The following is a 15,394-nucleotide window of genomic DNA, read 5'->3' as shown; positions in this document are numbered from 1 at the left end:
CTATAAGAGCACCCCCGACCCCATAACCCCCCCCGACCCCATAAGTTCTGACCCCATAAGTTCTGACCCCTTAAGCCTCCTGACCCCATAAGAGCCCCCCTGACCCCATAACCCCCCCTGACCCCATAACCCCCCCGACCCCATAAGAGCCCCTCCTGACCCCATAACCCCCCCTGACCCCATAACCCCCCCCGACCCCATAAGAGCCCCCCTGACCCCATAAGAGCCCCCCCGACCCCATAAGAGCCCCCCTGATCCCATAACCCCCCCTGACCCCATAACCCCCACGACCCCATAAGAGCCCCTCCTGACCCCATAACCCCCCCTGACCCCATAACCCCCCCTGACCCCATAAGAGCCCCCCTGACCCCATAAGAGCCCCCCCGACCCCATAAGTTCTGACCCCATAAGTTCAGACCGCTTAAGCCTCCTGAGCCCATAAGAGCCCCCCTGACCCCATAAGAGCCCCCCCGACCCCATAACCCCCCCCGACCCTATAAGAGCCCCCCTGACCCCATAACCCTCCCTGACCCCATAAGATCCCCCCTGACCCCATAACCCCCCCTGACCCCATAACCCCCCCGACCCCATAAGTTCCGACCCCATAAGAGCCCCCCTGACCCCATAACACCCCCCCGACCCCATAATCCCCCCTGACCCAATAACCCCCCCCAACCCCATAAGACCCACCCTGACCCCATAACCCCCCCAGACCCTATAAGATCCCCCCGACCCTATAAGTCCCCCCCCGACCCCATAACCCCCCCGACCCCATAAGAGCCCCCCGACCCCATAAGTCCCCCTCCGACCCCATAAGAGCCCCTCCTGACCCCATAAGAGCCCCCCTGACCCCATAACACCCCCCCGACCCCATAATCCCCCCTGACCCAATAACCCCCCCCAACCCCATAAGACCCACCCTGACCCCATAACCCCCCCAGACCCTATAAGATCCCCCCGACCCTATAAGTCCCCCCCCGACCCCATAACCCCCCCGACCCCATAAGAGCCCCCCGACCCCATAAGTCCCCCTCCGACCCCATAAGAGCCCCTCCTGACCCCATAAGAGCCCCTCCTGACCCCATATGTCCCCCTGACCCCATAACCCCCCCCGACCCCATAAGAGCCCCCCCGACCCCATAAGTTCTGACCCCATAAGAGCCCCCCTGACCCCATAACCCCCCATGACCCCATAACCCCCCCCGACCCCATAACCCCCACCCGAGCCCATAAGTTCCGACCCCATAAGAGCCCCCCTGACCACATAACCCCCCCCAACCCCATAAGAACCCCCCCAACCCCATAAGTTCTTACCCCATAAGAGCCCCCCCGACCCCATAAGCCCCCCCGACCCTATAAGATCCCCCCGACCCTATAAGCCCCCCCCCCAACCCCATAACCCCCCCACCTGGAAGTGGTTGCTGAGCCCTTTGTTCACCGTCAGCTTCACGCCCTCCATCTGCACCGGGAACAGCTCTGGCGGGGGGGGGGGGCATCAAACCCCCACCCATGGGTGCTCCCCCAACACCCCCCCCCCACCCATAGGTGCCCCCCTACGCCCCTCCCCCCCCACCCTAACCCCCCCCCACCCAAAGCCCCCCCTCATGCTGCCCCCCCCCCCCCATTCTCCTCTCAGCCCCCCCCCCCCCCCCACCCATGGGTGCCCCCCCCACGGCCCACCAACCCATAGGTGCCCCCCCACCCTACGCCCCACCCCGCCCCAAACCCCCACCCATGTGTGCCCCCCCCCCCACTCTCCCCATTGCCCCCACATGCTCCACCTCCCCCCCCACCCTAAGACCCCCCCCCACCCATGGGTGCCCCCCCACCCTATGCGCCCCCCCACTCCCCCCACTCACCTAAAGCCCCCCCCCACTCTAAGCCCCCCCTCTCCCCCCCCGCCCTAAGCCCCCCCCCACCCATGGGTGCCCCCCCCACCCTATGCCCCCCCCCACTCCCCCACCAACCTTAAGCCCACCCCCTCTCTAAGCCCCCCCACCCATGGGTGCCCCCCCACTCTATGTGCCCCCCCCCCATCTCCCCATTGCCCCCCCACCCTAAGCCCCCTCCTCCCCCCCCACCCTAACGCCACCCCCCCCCACCCATGGGTGCCCCCCCCCCCACCCTATGCCCCCCCCCACTCCCCCCACTCACCTTAAGCCCCCCCCCACTCTAAGCCCCCCCCTCTCCCCCCCCGCCCTAAGCCCCCCCCCACCCATGGGTGCCCTCCCCACCCTAAGCCTCCCCCCCACCCCAAGACCCCCCGCAACCCCACCCTAAGGCCCCCCCCCCAAGTTCCCCCGCCCACCCTCAGCCCCCCCCCCAAGTCCTCCCCCTCTTCCCCCACCCCCCCCCCACCCATGGGTGCCACCCGCCACCCTCAGCCCCCCCCCCCAAGTCCTCCCCCCCTTCCCCCCCACCCATGGGTGCCCTCCCCACCCTAAGCCTCCCCCCCACCCAAGCGCCCCCCCAACCCCACCCTAAGCCCCCCTCCCCCACCCCCAAGTCCCCCCCCCCACCCTCAGCCCTTTCCCCCCCCCCCAAAGTCCTCCCCACCTTCCCCCCCAACCCCCCCCCCGCCCCCCCACCCATGGGTGCCCCCCCCTCACCCTTGCAGCGCCGATGGCACTCCTCAAACGTCCCCGGATTCGGCAGCGTCGTCGTCGTCGTCGCTCCCCCCTCAGAATTTGGGGACCCTCCGGGGGGGCTCAACCCCCCACCCATCGCCGCCCCCCCCCCACCCATCGGGAGCCCCGGGGGGGGGGGCAGAGGGGGAGGCAGCAGCCCCATTGATGGGGGAGGGGGGGGGGGAGGGGAACCGGCGGCCAACACCGAACCCATGGAGCTGGGGGGGAAACGGGGACAGCCGTCAGTGACCCCATAAGGGGGACCCCATAAGTGGGACCCCATAAGGGGGACCCCAGACCCATAACTAACCCCATAAGGGAGACCCCATAAGTGGGACCCCATAAGTGGGACCCCAGACCCATCAGTGACCCCATAAGGGAGACCCCAGACCCATCAGTGACCGCATAAGGGAGACCCCATAAGGGAGACCCCAGACCCATCAGTGACCCCATAAGGGAGACCCCATAAGTGGGACCCCAGACCCATCACTGACCCCATAAGTGGGACCCCATAAGTTGGACCCCAGACCCATAAGGGAGACCCCATAAGTGGGACCCCATAAATGGGACCCCAGACCCATCAGTGACCCCATAAGGGAGACCCCATAAGGGGGACCCCATAAGTGGGACCCCAGACCCATCAGTGACCCCATAAGGGAGACCCCATAAGGGAGACACCAGACCCATCACTGACCCCATAAGGGAGACCCCAGACGGATAAGGGAGACCCCATAAGTGGGACCCCATAAGGGAGACCCCAGACCCATCACTGACCCCATAAGTGGGACCCCAGACCCATCAATGACCCCATAAGGGAGACTCCATAAGGGAGACCCCATAAGGGAGACCCCAGACCCATCAGTGACCCCATAAGGGGGACCCCATAAGGGGGACCCCAGACCCATCAGTGACCCCATAAGGGGGACCCTATAAGAGAGACCCCAGACCCATCAGTGACCCCATAAGGGAGACCCCAGAACCATAAGGGAGACCCCATAAGTGGGACCCCATAAAGGAGACCCCAAACCCATAAGTGAGAGCCCAAAAGTGGGACCCCAGACCCATCACTGACCCCATAAGGGAGACCCCAGAACCATCAGTCACCCCATAAGGGAGACCCCATAAGGGAGACCCCAGACCCATCACTGACCCCATTAGGGAGACCCCAGGCCCATAAGGGAGACCCCATAAGTGGGACCCCATAAGTGGGACCCCAGACCCATCAGTGACCCCATAAGGGAGACCCCAGACTCATCAGTGACCCCATAAATGAGATCCCATAAGTGGGACCCCATAAGGCAGACCCCAGACCCATCACGGACCCCATAAATGGGACCCCATAAGGGAGACCCCATAAGAGAGACCCCAGACCCATCAGTGACCCCATAAGGGAGACCCCAGACCCATAAGTGAGACCCCATAAGGGAGACCCCATAAGGGAGACCCCATAAGGGAGACCCCAGACCCATCAGTGACTCCATAAGGGAGACCCCATAAGGGGGACCCCATAAAGGGGACCCCAGACCCATCACTGACCCCATAAGGGAGACCCCATAAGTGGGACCCCATAAAGAAGACCCCAAACCCATAAGTGAGAGCCCAAAAGTGGGACCCCAGACCCATCACTGACCCCATAAGGGAGACCCCAGAACCATCAGTCACCCCATAAGGGAGACCCCATAAGGGAGACCCCAGACCCATCACTGACCCCATTAAGGAGACCCCAGACCCATAAGGGAGACCCCATAAGTGGGACCCCATAAGTGGGACCCCATAAGTGGGACCCCAGACCCATCAGTGACCCCATAAGGGAGACCCCAGACTCATCAGTGACCCCATAAATGAGATCCCATAAGTGGGACCCCATAAGGCAGACCCCAGACCCATCACGGACCCCATAAATGGGACCCCATAAGGGAGACCCCATAAGAGAGACCCCAGACCCATCAGTGACCCCATAAGGGAGACCCCAGACCCATAAGTGACTCCATAAGGGAGACCCCATAAGGGGGACCCCATAAGTGGGATCCCAGACCCATCAGTGACCCCATAAGTGGGACCCCAGACTCATCACTGACCCCATAAGGGAGACCCCATAAGGGGGACCCCAGACCCATCAGTGACCCCATAAGGGAGACCCCATAAGGGGGACCCCAGACCCATCAGTGACCCCATAAGGGAGACCCCAGAACCATAAGGGAGACCCCATAAGTGGGAACCCATAAGTAGGAACCCAGACCCATCAGTGACCCCATAAGGGAGACCCCATAAGTGGGACCCCATAAGGGAGACCCCAGACCCATCACTGACCCCATAAATGAGATCCCATAAGTGGGACCCTATAAGGGGGACCCCAGACCCATCAGTGACCCCATAAGGGAGACCCCAGAACCATAAGGGAGACCCCATAAGTGGGACCCCATAAGGGAGACCCCAGACCCATCACTGACCCCATAAGGGAGCCCCCATAAGGGAGATCCATAAGTAAGACCCCATAAGAGAAACCCCATAAGTGGGACCCCAGACCCATCAGTGAACCCATAAATGGGACCCCATAAGGGAGACCCCAGATCCATAAGTGACGCCATAAGGGAGACCCTATAAGGGAGACCCCAGACCCATCAGTGACCCAATAAGTGGGACCCCAGACCCATCACTGACCCCATAAGGGAGACCCCATAAGGGAGACCCCATAAGGGAGACCCCAGACGGATAAGGGAGACCCCATAAGTGGGACCCCATAAGGGAGACCCCAGACCCATCACTGACCCCATAAGTGGGACCCCATAAGTTGGACCCCAGACCCATAAGGGAGACCCCATAAGTGGGACCCCATAAGTGGGACCCCAGACCCATCAATGACCCCATAAGGGAGACTCCATAAGGGAGACCCCATAAGGGAGACCCCAGACCCATCAGTGACCCCATAAGGGGGACCCCATAAGGGGGACCCCAGACCCGTCACTTACCCCATAAGTGGGACCCCATAAGTGAGACCCCATAAGTGAGATCCCAGACCCATCAGTGACCCCATAAGGGAGACCCCAGACCCATCAGTCACCCCATAAGGGGGACCCCATAAGGGAGACCCTATAAGTGGGACCCCAGACCCATCACTGACCCCGTAAGGGAGACACATAAGACCCCATAAGAGAAACCCCATAAGTGGGACCCCATAAGTGGGACCCCATAAGTGGGACCCCATAAGTGGGACCCCATAAGTGGGACCCCAGACCCATCACTGACCCCATAAGGGAGCCCCCATAAGGGAGATCCATAAGTGAGACCCCATAAGAGAAACCCCATAAGTGGGACCCCAGACCCATCAGTGAACCCATAAATGGGACCCCATAAGGGGGACCCCATAAGGGAGACCCCAGACCCACCAGTGACCCCATAAGGAAGACCCCATAAGTGGGACCCCAGACCCATCAGTGAACCCATAAATGGGACCCCATAAGGGGGACCCCAGACCCATAAGTGACCGCATAAGGGAGACCCCAGACCCTTCAATGAGATCCCATAAGTGAGACCCTATTACTGACCCCATAAGCGGGACCCCATCGGTGACCCCATAACCGACCCCAGACCCACGTGCGCCCCACAGCCGCCCCATAAGTGACCCCTAAGCGCCCTTCCCGCCCCACATCCCCCCACATCCCCCCACGTGCCCCATAGCCGACCCCATAGCCGACCCCATAAGCGACCCCATAAGCGACCCCATAGCCGACCCCTGACCCATAAGTGAGACCCCAGACCCATCAGTGACCCCATAAGGGAGACCCCATAAGTGAGACCCCATAAACGAGACCCTATAAGTGGGATCCCAGACCCTGAGACCCCATAAGTGAGACCCCAGACCCATCAATGACCCCATAAGTGGGACCCCATAAGTGAGACCCCATAAGTGAGACCCCATAAGGGAGACCCCAGACCCAAAACTGACCCCATAAGTGGGACCCCATAAGTGAGATCCCAGACCCATAAGTGACCCCATAAACGAGACCCCATAAGCGAGACCCCATCAGTGACCCCAGACCCACGTGCGCCCCATAGCCGCCCCATAAGCGACCCCATAAGCGAGAGCCCAGACCCATCAGTGACCCCATAAGCGACCCCATAAGCGAGAGCCCAGACCCATCAGTGACCCCATAAGTGACCCCACAAGGGAGACCCCATAAGGGACACCCCATAAGTGGGATCCCAGACCCCGAGACCCCATAAGTGACCCCATAAGTGACCCCATAAGGGAGACCCCATAAGTGAGACCCTATAAGTGGGATCCCAGACCCCGAGACCCCATAAGTGACCCCATAAGTGACCCCAGACCCATCAATGTGATCCCATAAGTGGGACCCCATAAGTGGGATCCCAGACCCCAAGACCCCATAAGTGACCCCATAAGTGACCCCATAAGGGAGACCCCATAAGTGAGACCCCATAAGTGAGATCCCAGACCCATAAGCGACCCCATAAGTGACCCCATAAGTGGGATCCCAGACCCTGAGACCCCATAATTGAGACCCCAGACCCAAAACTGACCCCATAAGTGGGACCCCATAAGTGAGATCCCAGACCCATAAGTGACCCCATAAACGAGACCCCATAAGGGAGACCCCAGACCCACGTGCGCCCCACAGCCGCCCCATAAGTGACCCCATAAGCGAGACCCCAGACCCATCAGTGACCCCATAAATGACCCCATAAGTGAGACCCCATAAGGGAGACCCCATAAATGGGATTCCAGACCCCGAGACCCCATAAGTGACCCCATAAGTGACCCCATAAGTGAGACCCCAAAAAGGAAACCCCATAAATGGGATCCCAGACCCCAAGACCCCATAAGTGACCCCATAAGTGACCCCAGACCCATCAATGAGATCCCATAAGTGAGACCCCATAAGTGGGATCCCAGACCCCAAGACCCCATAAGTGACCCCATAAGTGAGACCCCATAAGGGAGACCCCATAAGTGGGATCCCAGACCCCGAGACCCCATAAGTGACCCCATAAGTGACCCCATAAGTGACCCCATAAGTGACCCCAGACCCATCAATGAGATCCCATAAGTGAGACCCCATAAGTGGGATCCCAGACCCCAAGACCCCATAAGTGACCCCATAAGTGAGACCCCATAAGGGAGACCCCATAAGTGGGATCCCAGACCCCGAGACCCCATAAGTGACCCCATAAGTGACCCCATAAGTGACCCCAGACCCATCAATGAGATCCCATAAGTGCGACCCCATAAGTGGGATCCCAGACCCTGAGACCCCATAAGTGACCCCATAAGGGAAACCCCATAAGGGAGACCCCATAAGTGAGACCCCATAAATGGGATCCCAGACCCCGAGACCCCATAAGTGACCCCATAAGTGACCCCATAAGTGACCCCAGACCCATCAATGACATCCCATAAGTGAGACCCTATTACTGACCCCATAAGCGGGACCCCATCGGTGACCCCATAACCGACCCCAGACCCACGTGCGCCCCACAGCCGCCCCATAAGTGACCCCTAAGCGCCCTTCCCGCCCCACATCCCCCCACATCCCCCCACGTGCCCCATAGCCGACCCCATAAGCGACCCCATAAGCGACCCCATAAGCGACCCCATAAGGACCCCCCCCCGCCCCACCCCCACTCACTCCGCTCCGCTCCTCCGAGTCCGCGCGCGGCTGTGCGCAAACCCCGCCCCTTCCGGTGAAGGATCCGCCTCTTCCGGCGTGACGCGAGGCTGTTTCCGCTCCCCGGCAGCGTCACTTCCGCTCTGCGGTAACGCCCCCACCAGCCTCAATCTTCGTCACTTCCGGATGCGTCGCCATTGGGCGAGAGCTGAAGGGGGCGGGACTTCAGATAGAAACCACGCCCCCCTCCGCCCCATAAATCCCCCAAAGCTGTGGGGTCCATCAGAACCCCATAAATCCCGGCCCCATAAATCCCAGCCCCATAGATCCCACCCCAAATCTATGGGGTCCCACCTGGCCCCATAGATCCCAGCCCCATAAATCCCAGCCCCATAGATCCCACCCCAAATCTATGGGGTCCCAAATGGCCCCATAGATCCCAGCCCCATAAATCCCAGCCCCATAGATCCCACCCCAAACCTATGGGGTCCCAAATGGCCCCATAGATCCCAGCCCCATAAATCCCAGCCCCATAGATCTATGGGGCACATCAGAACCCCATAGATCCCACCCCAAATCTATGGGGTCCCACCTGGCCCCATGGATCCCAGCCCCATAAATCCCAGCCCCATAGATCTATGGGGTCCATCAGAACCCCATAAATCCCAGCCCCAAATCTATGGGGTCCCAAATGGCCCCATAGATCCCAGCCCCATAAATCCCAGCCCCATAGATCTATGGGGTCCAATCTGGCCCCATAAATCCCAGCCCCATAAATCCCAGCCCCATAGATCCCACCCCAAATCTATGGGGTCCCACCTGGCCCCATAGATCCCAGCCCCATAGATCCCAGCCCCATAAATCTATGGGGTCCATCAGAACCCCATAAATCCCACCCCAAATCTTTGGGGTCCCAAATGGCCCCATAGATCCCAGCCCCATAAATCCCAGCCCCACAGATCTATGGGGTTCATCATAACCCCATAAATCCCAGCCCCATAGATCTATGGGGTCCCACCTGGCCCCATAAATCCCACCCCAAATCTATGGGGTCCCATCTGGCCCCATAAATCCCAGCCCCATAGATCTATGGGGTTCATCAGAACCCCATAAATCCCACCCCAAATCTATGGGGTCCATCAGAACCCCATAAATCCCAGCCCCAAATCTATGGGGTCCCAAATGACCCCATAGATCCCAGCCCCATAGATCTATGGGGTCCCATCTAGCCCCATAAATCCCAGCCCCACAGATCTATGGGGTCCCACCTGGCCCCATAAATCCCAGCCCCAAATCTATGGGGTCCATCAGAACCCCATAAATCTCAGCCCTATAGATCCCACCCCAAATCTATGGGGTCCCACCTGGCCCCATAGATCCCAGCCCCATAAATCCCAGCCCCATAGATTTATGGGGCACATCAGAACCCCATAGATCCCACCCCAAATCTATGGGGTCCCACCTGGCCCCATGGATCCCAGCCCCATAAATCCCAGCCCCATAGATCTATGGGGTCCATCAGAACCCCATAAATCCCAGCCCCAAATCTATGGGGTCCCAAATGGCCCCATAGATCCCAGCCCCATAAATCCCAGCCCCATAGATCTATGGGGTCCCACCTCGCCCCATAAATCCCAGCCCCATAAATCCCAGCCCCATAGATCCCACCCCAAATCTATGGAGTCCCAAATGACCCCATAGATCCCAGCCCCATAGATCCCAGCCCCATAGATCTATGGGGTCCCACCTCGCCCCATAAATCCCACCCCAAATCTGTGGGGTGCATCAGAACCCCATAAATCCCGGCCCCATAGATCCCAGCCCCACATCTGTGGGTCCCGCCCCACATCTCCCCACAAATCCCAGCCCCACATCTGTGCCCCACATCACCCCCCAGATCCCAGCCCCACATCTGTGGGTCCCAGCCCCACATCACCCATGGATCTTAGCCCCACATCTGTGGGTCCCACGTCACTCCATAGATCCCAGCCCCACATCTGTGGGTCCCACATCTCCCCACAGAATCCCAGCTCCACATCTGTGGGTCTGCCCCACATCTATGGGTCCCAAATCACCCCATAGATCCCAGCCCCACATCTGTGAGTCCCACAGCCCCCCACAGATCCCAGCCCCACATCTGTGGGTCCCGACCCACATCCATGGGTCCCACACCCCCCCCAGATCCCAGCCCCACATCTATGGGTCCCACCCCAAATCTATGGGTCCCACGTCGCCCCACAGATCCCAGCCCCACATCTGTGGGTCCCGCCCCACATCTCCCCACAGATCCCAGCCCCACATCTATGGGTCCCACATCACCCCACAGATCCCAGCCCCACATCTCTGGGTCCCAGCTCCACATCTGTGCCCCACACCCTCCAACAGATCCCAGCCCCACATCTGTGGGTCCCAACCCCATATCTGTGGGTATCACCCCACATCACCCCCCAGATCCCAGCCCCACATCTGTGGGTCTGCCCCACATCTATGGGTCCCAAATCACCCCATAGATCCCAGCCCCACATCTGTGGGTCTGCCCCACATCTATGGGTCCCAAATCACCCCATAGATCCCAGCCCCACATCTGTGGGTCCCACACCTCCCCACAGATCGCAGCCCCACATCTGTGGATCCCAGCCCCACATCTATGGGTCCCACCCACCCCCCCACACACCTCAGCCCCACATCTATGGGTCCCACCCCCCCACACAGATCGCAGCCCCACATCTGTGGGTCCCAACCCACATCCATGGGTCCCACACCCCCCCCAGATCCCAGCCCCACATCTATGGGTCCCACCCCAAATCTGTGGGTCCCACATCTCCCCACAGATCCCAGCCCCACATCTGTGGGTCCCACCCCAAATCTATGGGTCCCACATCTCCCCACAGATCGCAGCCCCACATCTGTGGGTCCCACCCCACATCTATGGGTCCCACAACCCCCCCGATCCCAGCCCCACATCTGTGGGTCCCACCCCACATCTATGCGCCCCATGCCACCCCACAGATCCCAGCCCCACATCTATGGGTCCCAGCCCCACATCTGTGGGTCCCACATCACCCCATAGATCGCAGCCCCACATCTGTGGGTCCCGCCCCAGATCTCCCCACAAATCCCAGCCCCACATCTGTGCCCCACATCACCCCCCAGATCCCAGCCCCACATATGTGGGTCCTGCCCCACATCTCTGTGTCCCACATCTCCCCACAGATCCCAGCCCCACATCTGTGGGTCTGCCCCACATCTATGGGTCCCAAATCACCCCATAGATCCCAGCCCCACATCTGTGCCCCACACCACCCCATAGACCCCACATCTATGGGTCCCAGCCCAAATCTATGGGTCCCAAATCACCCCACAGATCCCAGCCCCACATCTATGGGTCCCACCCCCGCCCCAGATCACAGCCCCACATCTATGGGTCCCCTCCCCCCACAGATCCCAGCCCCACACCTATGGGTCCCAGCCCCACATCTATGGGTCCCACCCCCGCCCCAGATCGCAGCCCCACATCTATGGGTCCCAGCCCCACATCTGTGCCCCACACCACCCCACAGATCGCAGCCCCACATCTATGGGTCCCAGCCCCACATCTGTGCCCCACACCACCCCACAGATCGCAGTCCCATATCTATGGGTCCCGCCCCACATCTCCCCACAGATCGCAGCCCCACATCTGTGGGTCCCAGCCCCACATCTATGGGTCCCACCCCCCCACCAAACCGCAGCCCCACATGTGTGGGTCCCAGCCCCACACTTTGGACTCGCCCAGGCTCTCAGTCGCATCTCTTTATTTCCCCTGCCCCAGACGTGTGGGTCGACGGCGGCCCCCCAGATGTGGGGCTCAGGACCCCACCTCGCGCCCCATGGGGCCGCTGGGCCGGCGGTTGTGGGGCGGACGGGGGGGGCTGGGGCCGGCCCCACAACAAGGGGGGACCCCGCCGGGGGTCGGGGCAGCGATTTGGGGGGCTGTGGGGCCGGGGTTATGGGGCAGAGCTGCCCCACTGATGCTGTGGGGCAGAGCATCGCCGCTATGGGGCGGAGCATCGCTGCTATGGGGCAGAGCTGCCCCACTGCTGCTATGGGGCAGAGCATCGCCGCTATGGGGCGGAGCATCGCCGCTCTGGGGCGGAGCATCGCTGCTATGGGGCGGAGCATCGCCGCTATGGGGCAGAGCATCGCTGCTATGGGGCAGAGCATCACTGCTATGGGGCAGAGCATCGCTGCTATGGGGCAGAGCATCGCCGCTATGGGGCGGAGCATCGCCGCTATGGGGCGGAGCATCGCTGCTATGGGGCAGAGCTGCCCCACTGCTGCTATGGGGCAGAGCATCGCCGCTATGGGGCAGAGCATCGCTGCTATGGGGCGGAGCATCGCCGCTATGGGGCTGAGCATCGCTGCTATAGGGCAGAGCTGCCCCACTGCTGCTATGGGGCAGAGCATCGCCGCTATGGGGCAGAGCATCGCCGCTATGGGGCGGAGCATCGCTGCTATGGGGCAGAGCTGCCCCACTGCTGCTATGGGGCAGAGCATCGCCGCTATGGGGCGGAGCATCGCCGCTATGGGGCGGAGCATCGCTGCTATGGGGCGGAGCATCGCCGCTATGGGGCAGAGCATCGCTGCTATGGGGCAGAGCATCGCCGCTATGGGGCAGAGCATCGCTGCTATGGGGCGGAGCATCGCCGCTATGGGGCAGAGAAACGCCGCTATGGGGCAGAGCTGCCCCACTGCTGCTATGGGGCAGAGCATCGCTGCTATGGGGCGGAGCATCGCCGCTATGGGGCGGAGCATCGCTGCTATGGGGCAGAGCTGCCCCACTGCTGCTATGGGGCAGAGCATCGCCGCTATGGGGCGGAGCATCACCGCTATGGGGCGGAGCATCGCCGCTATGGGGCAGAGCATCACTGCTATGGGGCGGAGCAGCACCGCTATGGGGCACAGCATCACTGCTATGGGGCAGAGCATCGCCGCTATGGGGCGGAGCATCACCGCTATGGGGCGGAGCATCGCCGCTATGGGGCGGAGCATCATTGCTATGGGGCGGAGCAGCACCGCTATGGGGCAGAGCATCACTGCTATGGGGCAGAGCATTGCTGCTATAGGGCAGAGCATCGCCGCTATGGGGCAGGGCAACACCGCTATGGGGCAGAGCATCGCCGCTATGGGGCAGGGCAACACCGCTATGGGGCAGAGCATCGCCGCTATGGGGCAGGGCAACACCGCTATGGGGCAGAGCATCGCCGCTATGGGGCAGGGCAACACCGCTATGGGGCAGAGCATCGCCGCTATGGGGCAGGGCAACACCGCTATGGGGCAGGGCATCGCCGCTATGGGGTGGAGCAGCACCGCTATGGGGCAGGGCATCGCCGCTATGGGGTGGAGCAGCACCGCTATGGGGCAGGGCATCGCCGCTATGGGGTGGAGCAGCACCGCTATGGGGCAGAGCATCGCTGCTATGGGGCAGAGCATCGCCGCTATGGGGCAGGGCATCACCGCTATGGGGCAGCCCCATAGTCTCCTTTCTGCCCCCCATGTCTGCCCCATAACTTATGGGTCCCATGGGTGCTTCACTCTCCCTCCTCCCCCCCACCCCACAACTTATGGGTCCCACGGGCGCCTCGCTCCCCCTCCTGCCCCCCACCCCACAACTTTGGGGTCCCATGGGTGTTTCACCTATGGGTGCCTCGCTCCCCCTCCTGCCCCCCACCCCGTAACTCCGGGGTCCCATGGGTGCTTCACCCATGGGTGCTTCACTCCCCCTCCTGCCCCCCACCCCACAGTTTTGGGGTCCTTGTGGATCTGTGCTCTCCCTCCTCCCCCCCACCCCGTAACTTTGGGGTCCCATGGGCGCCTCACTCCCCCTCCTATCCCCCACCCCATAACTTTGGGGTCCCATGGGTGCTTCACCCATGGGTGCTTCACTCCCCCTCCTCCCCCCCACCCCACAACTCTGGGGTCCCATGGGTGCCTCACTCCCCCTCCTCCCCCCCACCCCATGACTTATGGGTCCCATTGATGCTCCGCTCTCCCTCCTGCCCCCCACCCCGTAACTCTGGGGTCCCATGGGTGCTTCACCCACGGGTGCCTCACTCCCCCTCCTCCCCCCCACCCCACAACTCCGGGGTCCCATGGGCGCCTCACTCTCCCTCCTATCCCCCACCCCACAACTTATGGGTCCCATGGGTGCCTCGCTCCCCCTCCTGTCCCCCACCCCACAGTTTTGGGGTCCCATGGGTGCCTCGCTCCCCCTCCTATGCCCCACCCCACAACTTTGGGACCCTATGGGTGCTTCACTCTCCCTCCTGCCCCCCACCCCGTAACTCTGGGGTCCCATGGGTGCTTCACCCACGGGTGCCTCACTCCCCCTCCTCCCCCCCACCCCACAACTCTGGGGTCCCATGGGTGCCTCACTGCCCCTCCTGCCCTCCACCCTGTAACTCCTGGGTCCCATGGGTGCCTCACTCCCCCTCCTGTCCCCCACCCTGTAACTCTGGGATCCCACGGGTGCCTCACTCCCCCTCCTCCCCCCACCCCACAACTCCGGGGTCCCACGGGCGCCTCACTCCCCCTCCTATCCCCCACCCCATAACTTTGGGGTCCCATGGGTGCCTCGCTCTCCCTCCTGCCCCCCAGCCAGTAACTCTGGGGTCCTTCACTCCCCCTCCTGCCCCCCACCCCAGAGTTTTCGGGTCCCATGGGTGCTTCACCCATGGGTGCTTCACTCCCCCTCCTCCCCCCCACCCCACAACTCCGGGGTCCCGTGGGTGCTTCACCCACGGGTGCCTCGCTGCCCCTCCTCCCCCCCACCCCACAACTCCGGGGTCCCATGGGTGCTTCACCCACGGGTGCCTCACTCCCCCTCCTCCCCCCCACCCCACAACTCCGGGGTCCCATGGGTGCTTCACCCACGGGTGCCTCACTCCCCCTCCTCCCCCCCACCCCACAACTCCGGGGTCCCATGGGTGCTTCACCCACGGGTGCCTCACTCCCCCTCCTACCCCCCACCCCACAACTCCGGGGTCCCGTGGGTGCTTCACCCACGGGTGCCTCGCTGCCCCTCCTCCCCCCCACCCCACAACTCCGGGGTCCCGTGGGTGCTTCACCCACGGGTGCCTCGCTCCCCCTCCTCCCCCCCAC

The 15,394-nt window shown here is 62.2% G+C and overlaps 1 protein-coding gene and 1 pseudogene across 2 annotated transcripts in view; both read right to left on the bottom strand.

Moving 5' to 3' along the window:
• TOMM40 (translocase of outer mitochondrial membrane 40) overlaps positions 1 to 8,410 on the bottom strand; it is a 38,526-nt gene extending 30,116 nt beyond the window's left edge. Inside the window, exons 1-3 of one of the 2 annotated variants that reach the window (XM_090128171.1) lie at positions 8,276 to 8,410; positions 2,610 to 2,845; positions 1,409 to 1,476 (exon numbers count right to left, since the gene is read on the bottom strand). In XM_090128171.1, the coding sequence (XP_089984297.1) occupies positions 1,409 to 1,476; positions 2,610 to 2,841 (300 nt within the window). In that variant the 5' untranslated portion in view covers positions 2,842 to 2,845; positions 8,276 to 8,410. The remainder of the gene's footprint in view (positions 1 to 1,408; positions 1,477 to 2,609; positions 2,846 to 8,275) is intronic. The other variant, XM_090128170.1, reaches the window with a different exon arrangement.
• On the bottom strand, positions 2,852 to 8,236 carry LOC149914034 (uncharacterized; annotated as a pseudogene).
• Positions 8,411 to 15,394: the final 6,984 nt, after the last annotated feature.

This window comes from Phasianus colchicus, chromosome 32 (genome assembly GCF_987193195.1).
Source record: "Phasianus colchicus chromosome 32, bPhaCol1.hap1.1, whole genome shotgun sequence".
In the NCBI taxonomy this organism is placed as follows: Eukaryota; Metazoa; Chordata; class Aves; order Galliformes; family Phasianidae; genus Phasianus; species Phasianus colchicus.
The sequence above is the reverse complement of the archived record's forward strand: the minus strand, read 5'-3'. Positions and strand labels throughout refer to the sequence as shown.